The sequence below is a fragment of the Haliotis rufescens genome, unplaced genomic scaffold (assembly GCF_023055435.1).
Source record: "Haliotis rufescens isolate VD_foot unplaced genomic scaffold, xgHalRufe1.0.p SCAF_1, whole genome shotgun sequence".
NCBI classification, from domain to species: domain Eukaryota; kingdom Metazoa; phylum Mollusca; class Gastropoda; order Lepetellida; family Haliotidae; genus Haliotis; species Haliotis rufescens.
The window spans coordinates 90894997-90916274 of record NW_025963779.1 but is presented as its reverse complement, the minus strand read 5'-3'; the positions used below and the strand labels follow the sequence as shown (position 1 = coordinate 90916274).

General features: G+C 37.7%; 1 protein-coding gene across 22 annotated transcripts in view; it reads right to left on the bottom strand.

Annotated features, from left to right (window-relative positions):
- The window catches only part of LOC124134164 (myocyte-specific enhancer factor 2A-like), a 114176-nt gene that overhangs the window by 18792 nt on the left and 74106 nt on the right, over positions 1 to 21278 (bottom strand). For 17 of the 22 annotated variants that reach the window (XM_048403629.1, XM_046498848.2, XM_046498850.2 and 14 more), the window contains 2 exons: positions 10843 to 11010; positions 4008 to 4211 (listed from right to left, as the gene is read on the bottom strand). In XM_048403629.1, the coding sequence (XP_048259586.1) occupies positions 4008 to 4211; positions 10843 to 10896 (258 nt within the window). In that variant the 5' untranslated portion in view covers positions 10897 to 11010. Of the gene's footprint in view, positions 1 to 4007; positions 4212 to 10842; positions 11011 to 14022; positions 14259 to 14353; positions 14377 to 16104; positions 16247 to 17345; positions 17371 to 18137; positions 18318 to 21278 lie in introns of those variants that run through there. The other 5 variants (XM_046498858.2, XM_046498862.2, XM_046498859.2 and 2 more) reach the window with 5 other exon arrangements.

Below are 21278 nucleotides of genomic sequence, written 5' to 3'. Positions count from 1 at the left end.
GTAATGGTTGAAATTTAATTTCTCGAAATTATATTTTGCGTAATGACCTATAGTTTTATCAGTTTTATTTGTTAAATTGCACATTCAAAATGGCCAGTAAATTCCTGGCTCGGAATCAACTGCAACAACAATAGAATGACGTCATCAGAATGGTTTAAATACGGTGAAGGAACGCCCCAAGACTAACACATAATCTATCAAATCTTTCATTACACAATATATTTCTCTCCTATATTTATTTTGCTAACCCGGATTTCACATGTTGAATAGAGCCAGCTAGACTTGCTTTTTGTATAATCTAGATTGGTATTTATGGATGTCAACGTCTTTATTATGAGGAACACAATGTTCGGAGCATATGCCTACTCTCCATCAGGCGAATCATTCACTTGAAGGAGTAAGTACATACTCCTACTTATAATAAAGAAGTTGACAGCCATAAATTCTCCCTCATGTGTATCACTTCTAAATGCCATTCCAAGACTAGACTGGTTTTGGTTTCATAAAGTACATATATCCTACTGTCATGGCACAGTACGAGACAGACCCATCTGTTTCAGAAACAAACAGGATTCTTGGCACACTTGGTTGACAAGAGTCACCTCCCTTTGATACAGTTTGTCACCATCTGAATTTCCATCTTTATAATTGATAGTTACCATGCAATAACCTCAGAGTGACGCCTTATCACTATGAAATCCTGCTTAAAACTTTTAACAAGAAATACAAGACTGAGATTTTTTAAAAATAACACATCTCCATTATATGAAATGATCAGATTTTCTCATATGATAAGAACATCTATTATATCACCTCCTACCTAAAAACAAATTCACCTGTGCTTTCAAATCACTGTCAGTCATGCACTCCGTAACCTCAACAGTATCTGACATATCGAAAATAAAAACACATAAGCTTATAAAAACTACACGCACTGACACAGCATGTCACTGAATGTATTCAGCCCCTTTGAAAACGCAGGGAGATCTTTATCAACTACATTGATGTAGTATATCCTGGTATCGCTGTGTAAACAGCTCACAAAAGATATCTCATCTCAATAACAACCCTCCATTCAAACACACAATATGCCGGCGGTGTCGTCCATCCCTCTCCACGGCCTCCTCCTTGCTAGTAGCCATGTTTCTACAGTTTAGCCCATGCTTGGATGGCTGAGTCGACCTGGGAGATGGGAGCTCTATGTATGTACTGTACCCACTGCCCACCAGCAGGAGATCACAGCCGTGCTCAGTCTGCATGTGGTACTGTGGGTGTGTGTATATAGGTACCTATACAAAGGTATATGAATATACCTATACAAAGGTATATGAATATATATGCATAATATCATCAAATCTTTAATAGTGATATTTTCTTTAAATGACTTCTTTGTTTACATGAATGTATGTATGTTTTGTCATTTAAAAGATCGCACCTGTTCCATAATGGAATGCTTCCTGCAATATATACTATCTTATCTTATCCTATAGATAATACAACATTGTGTTCTTTAACTTGTTTTGTGTGTGTATGATGTATATATAGAGATTATAAACTACACAAGGCAAGTCAAAGAACACCCAATGTTTTCATAAGATAAGACAAGATAATAATCATTGCAGAAAACATTCCATTACGGAACAGATGCAATATTTAAATGAAAAACCATGACTTTACACATACACATATACAGACAAACATATCTGTATACAAAGAAATCATTTAAAGAAAATATCAACAGATTTGATGATATTATACATGGAATGTCATAGGTTGATTAAAATCAATAGGTAGTTATTGCTGCAAATTACAGATATGTAATTGATGTTGATGGCTTCCTTATTTGAGAAGATGTTGCAAAATAATTTGTTTTCTTTATTGTGGACATTTACATCTTGTGTAGATAACTTTCCAAAGAGTATATTTCTTTCTTGAAGTGGTTTGGTACAGTGACGTAGGTAGTGTTTTTCATCATCAATGGGTGAACATTTATAGCATAGTCTCTGATGTAGTGGGGTCAGTGGCTTTGTATGTCTTACAAGTACTATAGTTAATTTATGGTTACTTAATCTTAGTTTAGAAAAGTGCAATCGATATGTTCTTGTTTTTCATGGCAGAAAAAATCTGGTATTCTTTAACACACACACACACACACACACACACACACACACACACTCACACACACACACACACACACACACACACACACACACACACACACAACACACACACACACACACACACACACACACACACACACACAACACACACACACACACACAACACACACACACACACACACACACACACACACACACACACACACACAACACACACACACACACAACACACACACACACACACACACACACAACACACACACACACACACACACACACACACACACACACACACACCTTGAATGAACGCGAGACTATGTCTAACTTCAAGTTGCAGACACACGAGGGTTTGTTGCCAATATGGCAGAACTTATTCAGCCGTAGAGGCAGAAATTCTTGGAAACATCACTTTTCTTGGGTTTCTTAATGTAGCTTTGTTAATTTCTGTTAAAGAATTGCAGTTTGTTTAGTCTCGGCGCAGGCCGCTAAGATAAAACTGAGTCGAATGCCTTCATTAGATATACACTATGATGAAAAAGAAGGTAATGGGGTGACTACCAATTATTTTCTTCTAAATTTTTGTAAAGAAATCAGAACACCGCTTCAAGGCCATGTTTCTACTGTGAATACAAAGAAGGAACCTGTTTTAGCTTAGGTTTGAAATAATTTGACATGATCTTGCTGACACATATGGCATATATGTTACTCAAATCTTGATTGGGACATTCAGATCTTCAATACTATTTACACACATTACAAGTAATCAGTTTGGGGAATAGAATTATTCCAATCAAACTTAAGCAGTATATCTACAGTGAGAATGTCAACACCAGCTTGTTAGAAAACGAATTAACACACAGTAATTGTTAAAACATACTTGTCCATGAAAAGAAATGTAAACCTGTCACAACCGACTGTATTCATTACATGATTTTGAATATCATATTTCATTTTCCAATATTGCATTTCAGTTGTTCATTTCAGGCAATTGTAAACCCCAGGTGACTCTGTAATATTCTTCAATCGCTGACTGAGAGTTAGATTGGGATCATGGAAAGTAAACATCCTTATTAATTGCACAATAGTCATCAAAATATTACCACAATCATTCTCAATACAATGTACCTGATATCAGGTCAATCTTATTGCTGCAAACATTTTCTTGCCAACCATAGTCGCATGATGGGCTTGGACAGGTCATGTTAGACTTTTAGTTTTAGTCAACTACAGACTTGTGAGATAAAATAGCTTGCTCAAACGACCACATGGGTATCACATGAACTTGTGCTCCAAATAGCTGCACCCCGTAAACATATGTTCGATTAATGACAATATTCTCAATAGACCTGCATCATCACAAAGCCAAATGCTTCCTACAATGGCAACATTTCTCAATGGAATTGCCTCCTCACATAAGAGTATGTGCTTCCTGAACCGAGGATGTTTCACTACAGAGACAGCGCCTCACATAACGGAATGCTCACAGCGCTAATGTACTAAATGTAGAAGTCACTTCATCGGTAAATTCAAATTTCACCCCAAAATATCACTAGATACAACACAGTGCCATGGAAAAACAATATTTCATTATCATTCGGCAATAACAGGATAATAAGTTGTGTTCCAAAGGCAAACAATGTATGCTGTGTCAACATAAAGCACTTCAATATGTTTTCCACGAACTAACACAAGAATACCTTTTATGTGAAACTGTGCCATCTCGGATCAAGTTGTCAACTACGTCACAAATATCGAAACAAACATGTCTCCCCAACTTCCCCCTCAGATCCAAAAAAAGCTAACATTGAAATGTCTCTATGTAAGTGCTGTGATGACATGACTGTTGCCTTGGTGCTGGTGGCGACCCCTCGTTCCTCCCCCACTCACCTCAATGATGTCCTTGTTTGTGCGGCTCTCGTGGGGTTCATTATACTCGGTGTATTTCAGAAGGACCTTGTCCATGTCGGTGCTGGCATACTGGAACAGCTTGTTAGAGCCATTGAAGATGATGAGAGCAATCTCGCAGTCGCATAACACGCTTAGCTCGTAAGCTTTCTTCATCAATCCAAACTTTCGTTTGGTGAATGTAACCTGTGAAAAAAGATTCAAAATATGAATATCATAAACTTAAAATGATGATGATAATGGTGCTTGTTTATCAAGGTGGCAGTAAATATTCATGTCAGAACCAGACAAACCAGTGATTGATGTTACAAGTGAAGTCGCACGTGTTGGGGTTAAGGTCAAGCCTGACTACCCAATCCATCTTGTTACCTCACATCAAACATGTGAGGATGATGTTTCAAACACATGAAATAGATAATTGTCTGAACTCAACTAATTCCAGGAGAAAAAGACACTGAAGGACACTTAAATATAAAACTGTTTAACGTTTCAGCCAACAAGGTCATCCGTCATCTAGCACTGTAAGCAGGCACATGAAATGAAGAACTACATCGGCAGCACCAGGTGTCATAGCTTCACCAAGCCTCAGCTAGTGAAACCATCACACCTATGAAGACTCTTACTAAATGCAGACAAACTAACATTTAGTTTAAATTGTTACCTACAAATCTCAAACTGCCATGACATGGTTGGAACAAAATGCCATCTATCCAGAAATTCCAGGTATTCTGATTTTATAGGGCTAACAAAAAGGGAGCTGTTTCTCTGGCACTGACACCTCACTTTAATCCTACTTGTCAGTCATTCTATTGCCAGTACATATATATTTCTCAGATATCCTGTGTCATATCAAGCAGAATCTATTATCCATGAGTGAATGAGTTAACATTTAATATCACATCAGCATTATTTCAGCCATATAGGGACTATTATCCATGAACATAAAACGTGTGTATTAAAGAGCCATGTCCAACATGTGCCCGGCTGAGTTTGTTGGTTGCATTAGGGGAGTGTTCTCGCCTCATCATGGTTTTCGATATCACATAAAGCAGGCTCTACTCCCTTCTCACTTTTGAGAAAAATCCTTGGAAACATTTAAGTTTTGCTATGACCTAAGACTAACATTCACAGACTTGTTTGTAAATCTCTGCACAAGTTCTGAGCCAGATGCGTTACACAATGACACAGATTAAACACCAACAATCATGTTTAATTCTCTGCACTTCTGATGAGGCCGCTATCAAGAAGTATTAACGGAATCACTTGAATAGCCATTGTCTGCCTAAGTAGCACTTCTTCAAACTATTGCATAATACCCGACAATTCCGACAGATGCACCTCTCAAAATACCCCAGCCAATCAAATCCCACATTTCACATTGTCTCCCTTTTCATTGGCTGTAATAAGGCCAGGTGACCAATAACAACAAACATTACAAAAGATGGGGCAAGGAGTATTGTTTGGGCCATCACTAATGACATCCAATCAGTGTTTAATCAGACAACTTAAATCAAGAAGCCAATTTTGAGGAATCATTTTGATTAAAGGCAATGCCATCAAAACATATTCTCTTGTGAAAGACAGGTGTGTCCATGTTTCATTGTATTCAACACCATCTGTCTAGACGATTGCATATCCTAGGTCAAAGGTCACATTCTATGAACCATCATGGAATAAGACCTTTCTTCCTTGTGAGGATATTAGTAATTAATTGTCAGGACATTGGAACATTGTAACAATCCTGAAGCCTCTTGCACAGTTATTTTTTCAATATACATTTGTAATGATCTTTCATTAATGAATCATGACCCTATCATGTTTTTTGCATGATGTTCTATTCTTAATGTCATTTTCAACCTTGAAAGATAAAAATTCCAAACATTACCTGAAAAATAGGTTTGTTGATATCTTTTCTCAAGCATTAAACACAGTAACTATCTCACATTCAATGTTTCACCTGTATAAATATTTGTGTGGTAGGTAACTAGAACTCTTTACTCACAGACCAAGCCAAACTAGGATGTTTTTCTACTGGTTTCAACAGAATACCTCCCAGTTTAACTACAATGTTTCAGAAATCTGGTCATCTTCGAACAAAGCCTTTCTTCCCAGAACAACCCTTATATAACCCCACTCTCCTCATCCCCATCGAGGGGAAGAACCAGAGACACAACAGGTATGGTTCGGCAGCTACTGACAAAACACTACCTCTCGGGCATGTCCTGGTAAGGTTAACTGGACAGGACGACTAGGGGTCAATATACTCCAGTTTCAATTACAATAAATTGCCAATATATCCTTAACGATGTGTGTTTTCTTCGAAAACTCCCCGAGGTTGGACAAAACGGCCGAGGAGAAGGAACCTGGATTCATACAGTCCACTTAACCTATTATGAGATTTCTGCTGCGGTGAGTGACAAATCGCATAGGTATCAGTGCCCAAGGAGGCCGAACTAATCACAATACTCGGGGCCATCATGACGCACGCTGGACACCACCACAGACAAAAACCTCTTGACAAAAGAGAACATGTTACACCATGGCTACATGCAATGAAATCTGTCTGGCTGTATTGCACCATTGGAGAAGGATTATAGAGATTTATTCCCGCTGTGGGGAGGTCCCAGCCACACTACAGTCATCTGTGATATGGTGGGCAGATGTGCCTGTGGGGAAGACCGGTCATCCCAGGCCACCAAAGAGTCGTATTACATGCCTACATGGATCATTAACGTAGATAATCCAGCAATTGGATTCTGTCTAAACAAACACTTAGCATGGGTGGCATTTTCCCATATAATCCTTCAAATTAAGACATTCTTCAATTTCAGAAAATCTTTTCAAACATATTTGAGAGTAATCGGTTTGTTTTTTCCATCGGAATGACATCACGGTTGTACTTGATATGTCACTGATCTACAGCCATAGCTAACTCTCTGTACAACCGACATATTCCTCACAGCAGGGACTAAGCTACAACTTATCTCAAGGAAGCCATTAATCGTCTGATATGTAATATTGTTACACAATACCTATACTATTAATTTCCTTTTCATCATTATGGAAAACGATCATAAAGTTTTAAGAATAATTAGATGTAAAATGACACCTACATATTGATAAAAGCATTACTGTGTATCAATCTGTCAGTACTGAGTGTGGAGAGTTCTAGCACACTGTGCTATTATTGTCTATACTGTCGCCTCTGTGGTGATTCAAACATCCTACCTTCCCCTCATTGATAACTATGACCAGTAGGAGGTATGTGTCACTTTATCTAACAATGTAATATTAGAGGCATTATATTCTATTTATACCCTTTCAGTTTTAATAATCTGCAAGTTTGCTGGTGTGTAATGGCCACCTCACTGTGCGCCGGCTCCAATGTAGACTTGCACAAGTCACTAAGGCATAATTATTAGTTTTAATCATACTTTCTAGATTTTGTAAATAATAAGAACAAGTTGTTCTTATGAGAGACTGGTCCATAGATCTAGACTTGCCTATTAGGAGGGTAGAATTACTGCACATCCATGCACTTTTCTTTCAGTACAGCCTTGGAGCAATGCTAGCTCCGAGGTTACTCCAAAGGTACACGACTAAATGTGACTCATTCCAGTCTCACACCCAAACAACCATGGCTAGGGGCGGTTTGCCACAATTCCAACCACACAATGTAGAGCATGTCAGAGATTTTCACCTGTTTGTCAGGTAAATACAGATCGTTACATCCAGGTGGAGCCTGACGAGTACAATGGCTGGACACAACTGACCACTGGGCAATTTGTAAACGTCCTGAGAAAAAAAGGTTAATGTTGCGAGTTCAAGACCTTCTTGTTTGTTGGAATGGATTCACTGTCAACAAGACCGCTGGGCCCTCTATTTGCTATTTACCTACTTAATATCTGTAATTTTGATGTCAATGCTTTGTCTACTCCTGGAGGGAGGAAGATGACTTGAATTCAGGGAGACAAACGACCACTGGCGAACAGAATGCTGTTGTCTCAGGTTGAAAGAAAACAGAAATCGTAGCGATTATCTCCTAGGAAATGGTAAACATGGGAACTAGCTACCTCAGCAACTAATGTTCTCCACACGGAATATTGATAATGTCTGTTAGTAGCTAACTTTTACAAAGGAACCTACGTTTCTAACTAAAAACGTGAAATAACGTGTGTTCTAAGACAAAACAAGTATATTTTCCTGACTCACCTAAATTCTGTTCAAGAGAATTTCACATGAATCTTAATATTTTATAAGCAGACACATGCAAATTTCTGTAAACAATCTTAATTTAAATTTTAATTTAAAGTTGTGGGAAATACATTTCAAACATTTCAGTTTACTTACATAAAGTTGTCAATCTACACATAAAAAATCAAACATCCTTCATTTTCAGTTCAAAAATAATTTTGTTAACTTCGGTGTTGAATGCCTCGCGGTCTTGGCAAGTAACAATGTTATTTTGGAGCAAGTCTATAGACGTCTGGGTGTGGGTAGGGGTTATTCATAAGCCCCCGTCCCTCCAACAGCTCGCAGCCTGGCCTATGTATCCCCACAACGTACCTCCACTAATTAGAAACTATCAATCTTGCCCCAGTCAGTTCTACTCCATTTCCCACCAATATGATTGGCACAAAATCAAACCAGTGGCTCCATGCCGGTGCAGGGTATTTATTCCCAGTCCTCCACAACAGTGTTACCGTGTTCAACCACTGGGAACTTGCCGGGCCAGTCGTTCACCAGATTAGATCTATCCCTCAACCACCATTCTAGCATTGATCTACATGAACTTCACTTCTTATACAACAAGGTTCCTAGTTGGATTTCATTCCAATTCCAAACTTTCCAAGACACAATTTTCCTATCACACACGTTTATATTTACAGTACAAAAAAAATCAGAAAAATTAATGCATACCAACCTAACATAAGATAGTGAACTAAATACTTACATCCACCCTCCTCATATTTACTTATTGACCTTAACAAACCCCAGTTGTCCCAGCTACAACTACTACAAGCCGGAACTAGTCTTACAATTCCGTTACTAATGTTAACACACTGGTGATTGTTCCTCCTAAACTGTTAAGTCACCTCGTTTGTTTGAACATCAACCCGTTTCGGGTTTAGAAGAACATCATCAAACCAAACAGCCCAATGCCGGAGATTTAAGTGGCTCACAAATTGTCAGTATGTAGCTGTACAAACGTCCCTATACCAGCATCTGTAAAACACTTCATATATTGACTCAGAGGCCTAGAATCACCCATAATATTGTTTTCTCTTGGCTAGTTCCCACTGGGTTAGAGGGGTTTGTTCAAACAGACTGTGAGACAATCTCTTGTGAACCAGCCAGTTGGTCACAGTTATCAACAACAGCCAGTAATACCTTATCGTGGGTTTTAATCATTTTCGACATGTAGTACAACAATTGGCCTCTCTCTTCTACCTCTGCTTCTGTTAAGCAGTGCCAAGTACTGTGTTTATACCCTTCATCATGGGCTATTTACATATGGCGTATAGTCACAGCGCCATAACTATCCCTGGTAACATTGCATCAGTGTTACCTAATCCACACTCTCCATCATAACGTGTGTGCATGTGCCTTGAATCATAACCTTTTTGACATGTTATGCCCACAAACATAATAGACCCATTGCCATGAGCTGCCGTCTCATTACAGCCGTTTAATCTTTCCTAATGTTAACACACAGGCCATGTGGGTGTATGTCTGCACTAAATGTACACTACATCACATAACACTGAGTGTGTGAGTGAGTGAGTGAGTGAGCTGAGTTTAACACTGCCTTCACTATTACTTCAGCTATATGTGTCAGCTCAATGTGTGAGTGAGTGAGTGAGCTGAGTTTAACACTGCCTTCACTATTACTTCAGCTATATGTGTCAGCTCAATGTGTGAGTGAGTGAGTGAGTGAGTGAGCTGAGTTTAACACTGCCTTCAACATTACTTCAGCTATATGTGTCAGCTCAATGTGTGAGTGAGTGAGTGAGTGAGTGAGCTGGGTTTAACACTGCCTTCAACATTACTTCAGCTATATGTGTCAGCTCAATGTGTGAGGAGAGCCTAGTGATGCCAGTCATGAACATTTAACACCCTGTTGAACTCACACAACCAGACATGCACATATAACTAGTCTGGAAGCAATAACTTAAGTCTAATGATCACTACTGACATGGCAAGCTAGTACCATTCAACATGAAGCCATTTATTCCTGTTAACAAAAACATTATATTATTTAATTCCGCTATATAATCAATGAACTAAGTAGTGGTATGCTGTCTGTGTTGAATCTCTCCGAGAGAATAATGTATTACATTTTAGCGAAGATTAATAAAGTAGTTTTTCGACATCGCAACAGGAATGTAAACAGGACACAGAATGGATGGACTCGGCCTAACACATGAACTTGTATTGTGGCAGGACCACTTGTGCTGTTAACTACCTACAGTTTAAACAAATCCTGCTTGTTTTAATCATATGTGCATGTGTAAATGTTATGAGTTTTTTACACAGATGTGAGCTTGGATCGGCAACATCACATACATAATGGAGGCATGTATGTTTTTTAACCGACAAGCAAATGCCTTGCTCACATATTCCGAGTGTCATGCACTTCTAGGCCCATACTCGCTGAAGGGAGCCATTTAATATTCTTTGCCACGATGCATCAGCTTTGAGATGACACGTTGTTCTCTTTCTTATACTCTTCGAAGACTATTCAGGTAGAATCTTTATAAATAATAAGTCACCGACAAAAAGAGGATGAAGAACATAAAAATCAAATGACACATACCTGACGATTGCGTTCATCGCCTATTCGCGAGATCTGGATTTTTTTGCGCCCCATGCTGGAAGTAGGAGATTTGGTTGATTGAGCCAATATTATGCCGTACGTGGAACCGGGAAGGAGAAAAAAGTGATGGACTTGGCACTGGTACCTCAGTCGAGTCTGCTGTCAACTCTGAAACCAAGAGAGAGGTGTGAACAACAGGGTCACATTCAGATGCCAGCACCTCCATGAGGAGCAGGTGCCTCTCAAACAACACTCAGCACCTGAAAACAAACTCACAACTCAACCCAAGGTCGTATTCTTCACACTATCTTAGAAGAAATGAAGAAAACACTTTTGATCACTTTTGTAAGTTAGCAGGGTTAAAACATTACAAGAACTATGATTAAAGAAAACACCATGGATTACTCAGAGCTGTCGGCTTAAAGTCAGAGTTTAATCGTTTTGGAGGATGCATCTTCAATGAAGAAATTAGTGATTAGCAATTGGCTTTAATTATTTTCCAGTTACATGAGCTAATTGCGAGGATATTCAAGTCGGCTTAAATCATACAAATCCTGCACTGGTTTTAAAACTGCTCCTGTGGTTTTTTTCCAAATAGAGTTTTGTATTTGCAGAGTATCATAAAATATCATTGGAAACTTTGTTATTTCATTTATAGCCCTAAACATAAAATATCTAAAGAATGCCCTTAATGTCAAATTGTTTATTTTCTCATTTATGAGCGATCAATAATTAATCATGAATTATTTCTTCAAATCAATGATGAATGTTGAAATTTTAAATTCCCAATACAACCTACAATACAGCCACTACAACTATTTCTGAACGTGAAGTAGTCATGTGGAGATTTTCAAATCAAGTCAGGGAAACAATAAGAATAAGATAATGAATGCACACAGCATACCAAAATACAACACTCAACATAAACTACACCATATCAAATGCCACAACTGACATGAGACTAATGGCTACCTCAAGTACCCTGTCACAAAGGGACTGCCATCAACTGAGTGTGAACACACTGACACCCGCGAACCCTCTACCTTCACTATATATTACAAATGCCTGCTGAACATAATTATTTCATCAGAGAAATACCCCATTGACAGACAGTCTATGGATACAGGTAAAGCTGACAATCACAAATCACCTGTATGTGTGACATCAACACCTGAACATACCGATATTGACACATCACATTGTCTAGAACAGTTGTCAGCTGTAAGTAATGGCTGATCGTCTGACCCTTGAAATCAGAACTACCCAAGTGCATCGCCAACCAATAAGCATTTATTGTGTAGTGAGGGATTCCCCTAGATTCCACAGAAACTCATTCATAATTCAGCTATAATTAGCAAGGTTGTGTTCGCTAGAAGGTCTGATGCAAGTCCATAGATAGAAACAGTAGTTAGGGAACAAATACCCCTTGAAAATAATTGATCCAAATAATCTATATTTGCTGAGACTGACGCTGAATGACGCAGATGAAGTAATAGTCCGTGTCAAGAGGCTGGTTGTAGACAATAGTAAATATCAATACTACGAGTACTCCATTTCACCTGTCATACAGAGTGAATGACGACAGTCTAAGGTCACTGATTACAGTGGAGGTCTGCACAAATATAGCACACAATGTCGTCATTACACTCCCAAACCCCCATGTAAATTGTAAATATAAAACGTCAATGCCAGAGAATAATCGGTCTCGATAATTCTCCAAAACAGATTCCATTGGGTGTAAAAAGAAATATTGTGATGATAATAATATAAATGGATCACTTAAAATCAGTGACGACACCAGGTGTTTGTGAAAAGAGTAAGCATGTCCTGTCTAAACCCTCTTGTTTATTACATGTGCGTGTGAGACACAATATTTTTTCTTTGAACATTTATGTGAAGGTACAAGTCTGTGAGTTCTGTATCCACTGACTATCTATTATCCATATGGCAGATGAGTGTTATAAGGCTGATAGAAACAGAAACCGTAGCTATTATCTTCTAAGAAATAGTAAACATGGAAACCAGCTATCTCAGCAACCTAAGTTCTCCACATGGAATACAGATAACGTCTGTTAGTAGCTAATTTTTACACCAACATATTTTGAAAATGTGAAACAGACTAATTTCAAACTGCTGCTTTTGACATTTTTGTTTGAACTTTAATTCAAGATAAATATTTAGAAAAATATTATTGAAGTGAATCAAATTCATAGTTTATAAACAAATTTTCCTGCCATGCATCAGTTTTGTTTGTGTTGTAGGTGTACGTCGCCTGCCCCTATCGTCAACGGTCTAACGTGATCTTTAATAAGCTCCCATTTCCTATTTGAGATGATTCTTAATCTTGTAACAATTCACATTTTTACGTGGACATATTTGTGGCCTACCCCATGGAGGCACATCGGTCTAGAAAATTGCTAAAACGGGAAACCAAATTGGACTGGCCTACTTTAATTTCTCTATGCCCAATCCTACACTATGGGGGAGGTGGAGGCACTGTAAATATGATGTTGATGTGAGTTGTCAGAACAGCAGAGCTCTTGGATAAGGTCACAGTGTATAACATTGCCCATTAATACGAGTCTGGGAGGAAGCAGCCCTGCCTAAAATATCTCAGTTAAAAATAAACTGTAGTTATAAACAACACTAATAACTGCAGGGCTATGGCAGGGAGACACAGATTGTCTGCATAGCTCGTGTGAAGACAAGGTGGTTTGTGACCAACTTCACCATCAATCATACATCATCCAAACACATGATCACATCAGACAAGTGGCCAGCAATATACAGAACAATCAACACACAGTGCCATTTAGAAAGTGGTTAAATGTAACAACTGTTATATTTAATAAAGTATTATTCAAAATATAATATTTGTTACAATGAACACACTAGATAAATTCATCACAACGTCAAAAGGATATAACCTAGTCTACTAAAATATCTCCAGATATTAACAAGTATTAGTCACAAGCCAAATAAATATCAGTGAATTAAACCACTTGATGTCGAAAAAAACTCTAAAACTGGCCTACAGCGCGTACATGACGTGTTATGCAAGAAGCTGTGTATATAAACTTGCCTGTTTGCACACTTCACATTCCGACACACCAACGAGATTCACCTGTCCTACCTGAGATGGTGGTAAAATTAACAAGCCTGTCTATTACATTAGCCTACCTGTCACCACGAACACACAGCTGACATCTTCATCACCGACTCACGAGAAAACGCTGGTCAAATGGATGTCTTTTTCAACTGACCTCCCTTCCAAATCCTCACCTAATTCCCGATTTGATCACACAATTATGCCGGAGTCTAGCTACCAAGGAACTCATTCAATATTCTCCTCACTGGTTCAGCATGTTCACTCCGACCTCATTAAAACTATCCCGAAACGCCCCCGTGCCAAGCGCGCAATCAAAACAACATGCTACTTCAGCACTAGGTATGACCACAATAGGATTTCCCATTGCTTGATAGGTAAATGACCAGAAGCATCCTAACACACCTTTCCCCTTCGTCTCCTCGCGGACCGTCATTACCTCGCCACAGCAGCCAATCAATATAGCGATATGGAGTCATGGGTATTTCATACTCCATTACTTGAGTCTAATTACTCCTACCCCAGGGGCCAAATGACCCGCTTAGCGTCCAACCAAGACTCTCCCCATCTCTAAAAGAACACGACAGATTTCAGCTAGAGAAACAGCCTAACTGTGATCGATAATGTCTGCATCATACAAATTACTTTTTTCACCCTACATGAAAATACATTTTTAGCACAGTGGATCTCAAGCCTCTCTCAACCTCTGACTTCATGGTGAGACATAGCACCCATTAATTTGTCAAAGTGACAATCCAGTCTCAAAATGTGCATTTTAATCAACAATTCAACAATTCAAAAAACATCTCCCATTGATTCTGCAACTTAAAGCCTTAATATGGTGGAAGCCAGTCTGGAACCCCATTCAATAATTTTTTTAAGAAGAATATCTTCCCATAAATTATTTTTTCATATCAATGTTTTTTCAATAACATCTCATTGTGCATGATCTAAAGATATATTTATTTCCAAAAATGTCAAATAATACTTGTAAAATGTCAAATAATATTGTAAAATATGAAATAATACTGGAAAACAGTCAAATCATACTAAGTCTTGTAAAATGTAAAATAATACTTGCAAAATGTCAAATAATACTTGTAAAATATAAAATAATACTGGAAAACAGTCAAATCATACTCGTAAAATGTCAAATAATACTTGCAAAATGTCAAATAATACTTGTAAAATGTCAAATAATACTTGTAAAATATATAATAATACTGGAAAACAGTCAAATAATACTTGGAAAATGTCAAATAATACGTGTAAAATGTCAAATAATATTTGTAAAATATAAAATAATACAGGGAAAACATCAAATAATACTGGAAAAATCTAAAATTATTATACAAGTGAAAGTAGAAAATATACCAGCAAATGTAAAATAATAAAATGTAAATAGCACAAATCACAACTAATACCAACAAAAATGGAAAACATATTGCCAATCACAGTCTTAAACACCAATCACCATTCTGCATACACAAGTCTTACCCAATATATATTCCAAGAGGGGTTCTACTACCTCCCATACCTTCTAGGTAGATCATTTATTCTCCCAACACGATATTTCTAGTAACGTATGTTACAGCCAGAGATCAGCTACTGGTGTCCTGAAACTTGGGTGTGTCTAGTACAATGGCCACTTACATGCAGGGAGATATATGACAGCTATGTACTAAAGACTATATACCACGGCTGCAATGTTAACAGCAATACATATAAATGTTATAGGAATGTCCTCCTCATGATTGGGTCAGTAAAGAGCAGAAATTGAGATGACAGGTTTTATGACTAACATTCTGATCATGAAACAAACATTATGACTTCATTTCTAATAAGATAATCTCTCATGATGCCAACAGATCAATGACAAGTAATATCTTATAACATAATAAAATAATATTACAACAGTGCCATGAAATGAAACATAACTTGTAACATTAAGTAAGTGTTGACTGCAGACAATGTCGCTAATAGCCCCAAGTTACATTTTTAACATAACAAGAAAAAAGCTGAAATATATCTAAAACAAGTTGATAACCCTTACATCACGTGTCAAACAAGTTCAATACCAGTACATCACTATCTACATCAGGAGAACAGTACTCATTGTACATATCAGAATAATATGGATATTGTGACAACTCTACCTTAAATGTCTGTGTGACGTGTATGACCCATATGGGTGTGATGTAAGTATAGAGCTCCCACTAGCTGTGTCCATCAGGAGATTCGGTCACTGACAGGAAGTGTGAGCTGTGACAGTGATATACAAAAGTGGGTGCATCTGGACAATAGTAGGACACTTGGTGGCGGGGAGTAGTGGTGTAGGAAGCAGGAAACAGCCCAAAACCAGGCAACAAATCACAACAACGTAGGACCTGGGGGAATTCCCTGCATCACACACAGTTCAACTCACTGCCACTTGTTTCCATGGAACATCAGACTAAATGAAGAGAATTTAAACACTCTCGTCCACACAGGATATTCATTGTAAGGATCCTTCCTCAGAAATCTAAAGTTACTTACATCCAGTATGACTAATATACTGTACATAACTAATAACTTCTCATCAGAAATATTCCTCTAACAGGCAATCATGTATTCAGTGAACAAAAGAAAAACAAGTTCATCATTAGGAAGAGAATTTATGGATGTCAACCTCTTCTTTATTCTTTATTTACCTGATGAAGGAGTAAGTATATACTCCTAAACATTGTTTCCTCATAATAAAGAAATTGACATCCATTAATTCACTTCCTTGTGTGTATCACTTCTAAATGCCTTTCAAAGACTTTAAGTTTATCATTCTCATGTCAAAATTCATAATTTATTTATTTTGTCAAGTCATCAAAATACAACATCTATTTAAAAATACACTTGAAAAACTATGATTGTGATGAAGACAAGTTTTATGGATAATAACATCTTTATTGTTTATAACTTTTCAGGGCTACTTTTTGCCCCTTCAGGGAAGTGATGTAGCCCTGAAACATTGTTACCATAAAGAAGTTGTTAGTGGTATCCAGTTTCAATGTCTCCATGTTTTTCCAAATTCTAAATGCCTATCAAAAAATGATTGCGATATAAACACATATTCACATTCCTATCCAAAACTCTATTTCACTCCCTTCATTATGTTTAAGAGACTGGCTCATTCTTGACACCAAGACCACATATAGAAGCTTAACACATTAACATTTTCTGTACCAGTGTGGAGGGAGAGGCAGCTAGATATACCCCATAGATGCTAGCCTCTTCACACTAGCTAGTGTTTTAGTAGTATACACACAAACACGGCACTAAAACAGCACCACACACAGCTTATGCATCTGGAAGGTAACTTCTACAAACAAATAGTCAGCCCTGGAAGACAGTGAGTAGCACTTACACGTGGTAGCTAACCCAGATTTGAAGTTGTCCATCAGCGCTATAGAATGGATGAACCATGGTGTAACGATGCCAAGTTACCATGTCTAGGTTGTACTCTCAACATGTAGGTCAGATATGCCTGAGGGTAATTTTTAAAAGGCCAACACTATCATGTGGTAGACTTGACTGGCGAGTGAATGTATTACAGATTCTTTCATGTACAGCATAGAAATTTCATTTCTATTAAAGGATCGTTCTTTATTTAATACATGTAGGGGATAGCATATAGTAGGTAATTGCGTTTTAGTCATTTCAAGAATAATTCCCGGGCTTGATGAGAATTGTTTAACGAATTGGTGTCATTTGAGACATTAACGTCCTTACATGATATACCAATACTTTTCATTTTAATTAATTTGATATATATCTTCTATCAAAATTGTTGAATCACATTTAATTAAATTTTATAGCTTACAGAAATATGCTCTCATATACTTTAAAACATCATGAAAGGAAGACAGAACTATTCACGTTTGTAAACAAAAGTAAAATCAATCTGAATAATGACAGCTTCAAAATCTCTACATCTAAAAATATATTGCTTCTGAAAACAAAAAATGATTCCATTCATTAAACGGTCAGAATTGGGAAAAGCCACTTGCATCTACAACTTGAAATAGCTGTACAAGAGCAAGATGGTGTCTTATTCCTTGACGTCATGAAAGGAACGCGAACGTCTCTCGCCTGTGAAACCGTACACTACTACAACTGTCATTCTCACAACATCAGAAATCAACACGAGCCAACTCACCAATTAAAATCATACAGTCAGTTTTCCAACTCCAGGAAGTCACAACACTGGTAATTGATGAAGTAAAATGTTCCTAAATCCACAGCTAGTACAACACAAAATCCCAGATAAAAACAGTCGCTCCCAGCCCTTGTATAGGAAAAATATCACAAACAATCTACTAGGTATCTCCAACACTTGTCTATCCTCAGGCTGTTGTTTGTGCCTGAGACGCTGCAAGCTACAGTCACCTGTACAGGTAGATTAATCTAGCTGTGTGGAGATAGGTGGCCATGTTAGCGCGCGAAGGTAAGGCCACAGCCACAGGATAAACCAGCTGACCTTTCCTGCCCTAGGGGGCAGCAGAGTGCCGATAGCATCACTCATAAGTTACGGTCACAATTACCCTCTACATCTAATGATGAGAACATCCACATGAACACACATTCAGTATTTCATTAAGGCCCATATACTATGAACACATGTTTAGTACATCCATATTTTTTTCACTACATTATAACTATATTTTTATCACTACATTAAAATCTATATTTTTATCACTACATTAAAACCTATATTTTTATCACTACATTAAAACCTATATTTTTATCACTACATTAAAGCCCATATTTCATCATTTCATTAAAACCCATATTTTTATCACTACATTAAAATCTATATTTTTATCACTACATTAAAGCCCATATTTTATCATTTCATTAAAACCCATATTTTAATCACTACACTAAAACCCATATTCTTAATAAAACCCATAATCTCATCACTTCAACTCATGAGATGTGATAACTGGGACACAGCACAAATGGGATTAACAAAAACACAAAATTTGAAATCTGTAAATATTATCATTATTTTTTCCTTAATATTTTGCAGCATGAAGTTCATGTTCCACAATTTCTGTCTCAATCAAGTCACCATACATCCATAGCAGGAAGAATATTCTGAGAGTGAACTAACATACCCACATGCTCCATACCCTGAGACAGCCGCCATCCTTCCAAGTGATTGAGATGAATGCACAAATGTTTAACACACTCCTCACTGCTTTCCTTTAAATGTATTGCCATGGCAACAAGGTATGATCTTAACACCTATTGCAAGCTGTTTTTTGTCTGTCACCTAACACCGGTGAGGAGCTTTCAACCAAAATGGATGCCAGTCCTAACACATGAAAGTGAAACTAACTCACAAAACAACGTTAGGTTACAGCTGTCAACGAATTTCATACATAGAATATTTGTATATTGCATATTCATTGTTGAATGGATGGGGAAAATAGCTGTGACATCCTCATGACATCTCCCCATTCATGTTCTATCACTGAGATTTTTCCTTCACTGCACGCACCTCTAAACTTGTGATCAACATTATGCATATACACCTAGCAATGCTCATTTCTACAAAATATCTGCTTTGTTACTAATTAAGATACACTTGATCCATCACAATTAGGAAATAATTTCAGCGATAATCAAACAAACTAAATATGTGATATGCTTCATTCATGAAACATCCACACTAATCAATCTATTATACAAGGTAAAAAAACAATTATCACAAAAAAGATGGAAATATATTTTCCACTTCTTCTCCCTTGCTAAATGTGGAATGGCGACCTGGTTGGTGTGTTATGATGAAATGCATGAGGGTCTGGTGGAGGTTTATTGTGCAAGTGTGGCTACTGCTGATCTCCTGGCGTGACCACCAGCTTTACCAGGCGACTGAAGCAAGCCATAGAGGGAATAATTATGCACCAGCAACAACTCAGGCTAGTAAGACTTCCTTTGTCGCTATTAGTCCTCTCTCCAGCTCCTTTCCTATTGACGTCAGCGTTTCGAGTTTCGCAAAGGTGCGCTACTCGCAAGAGCAGGGCTACGAGAACTCTGCAATGTTGAGACAGAGGTCTCTCATTTAGATTTAAATGACAGGCTTAATATAAGGATGGGCAGATGAAAATATGTTGCGTTCGTAGACAGCTCATGTTGCCGCTATTTTCAGTGTCTCAAAACCCTGTTTTTTGTCTAAATATGGAATAAACAGATTTTTCTATTTATTTCCCAACCATGCCACATAATCACATGTGTGGTAACAGTACCAAGAGAAAAGAAGCGCTAAATAGTCCAAATGTCAACAGATGACCAGAGGCTAAAAATATATTATATTGTTATAACATAAACATATGAATTGTACTCGTAATCTGAACGGTCATATTTCCCCTATTTAACGTTTAGATTCAGATTAGAAATATTTTAGATAAAATATCCAAAATACCAAACACGATGAACAGGACCTCCCCAGTGTGCCATCCAACATGAGGATGTCATCTGCAGGTAAAATAATATTGCCAGAACAAAGACCTCCTTCACAAGAAAATACCTTTTTCCCCAGAAACATTCAAACCACAAGACATCATTAAAACCTATAATTCTTCAAAGACAATGATATTCCATGTAGAGGAGACAAAGACAACTAAAATCCTATTTCCTCTGTAAAAACATGCTGTCTGATCAACCTACTCATGGCAATTCATTGCTGCCATACAAAATCTTAGACAAATGAAGCAAAAAAATTTCGACAAGTTTCATCCTCAAAGGATTTTATAGGAGATTGCGGCAAGCGGTGAACACCTGACCTATATCGTGGGGGCTGAACAGGATACAGCAGAGGAACATGGGACGATCAATTATCGAACCAATCCTCGCACATACATCAACAAGCAAGGGGCCTACCAACAGGAACCAGAGCAGACTCCTCCTTCAATCACAGTCAACTTCTAGCATTGTGCCTGTCAGAATACAAATGAAAACTTTCCTGTGACTTCCAAACAGTTTTATATGTCCCTTAAAGGTATCTATGTATCTATGTCTAGTCAGCTGATAAACACAGGCAGTTACAATTTTACAATGAAGTTGAGGCTGTGTTGGTTTTTTTCCTTGATACCCGGATATGCAGTGTGAGCCCTCCTTCCTTCAAAGTAAGGAAGTCTAAACTTGGTAGCAAAACAAAGCACCACCAGGATGCAGCCCATGCAGTAGTGAAGAGAATGTCGATGGGAGTTACAAACAACATTGTTTTTTGAAGGTGCATTACAAAGATGTGGGGCCGTTCACCCACTGTAGTGACAGTTTTCTGGTTCCTCAC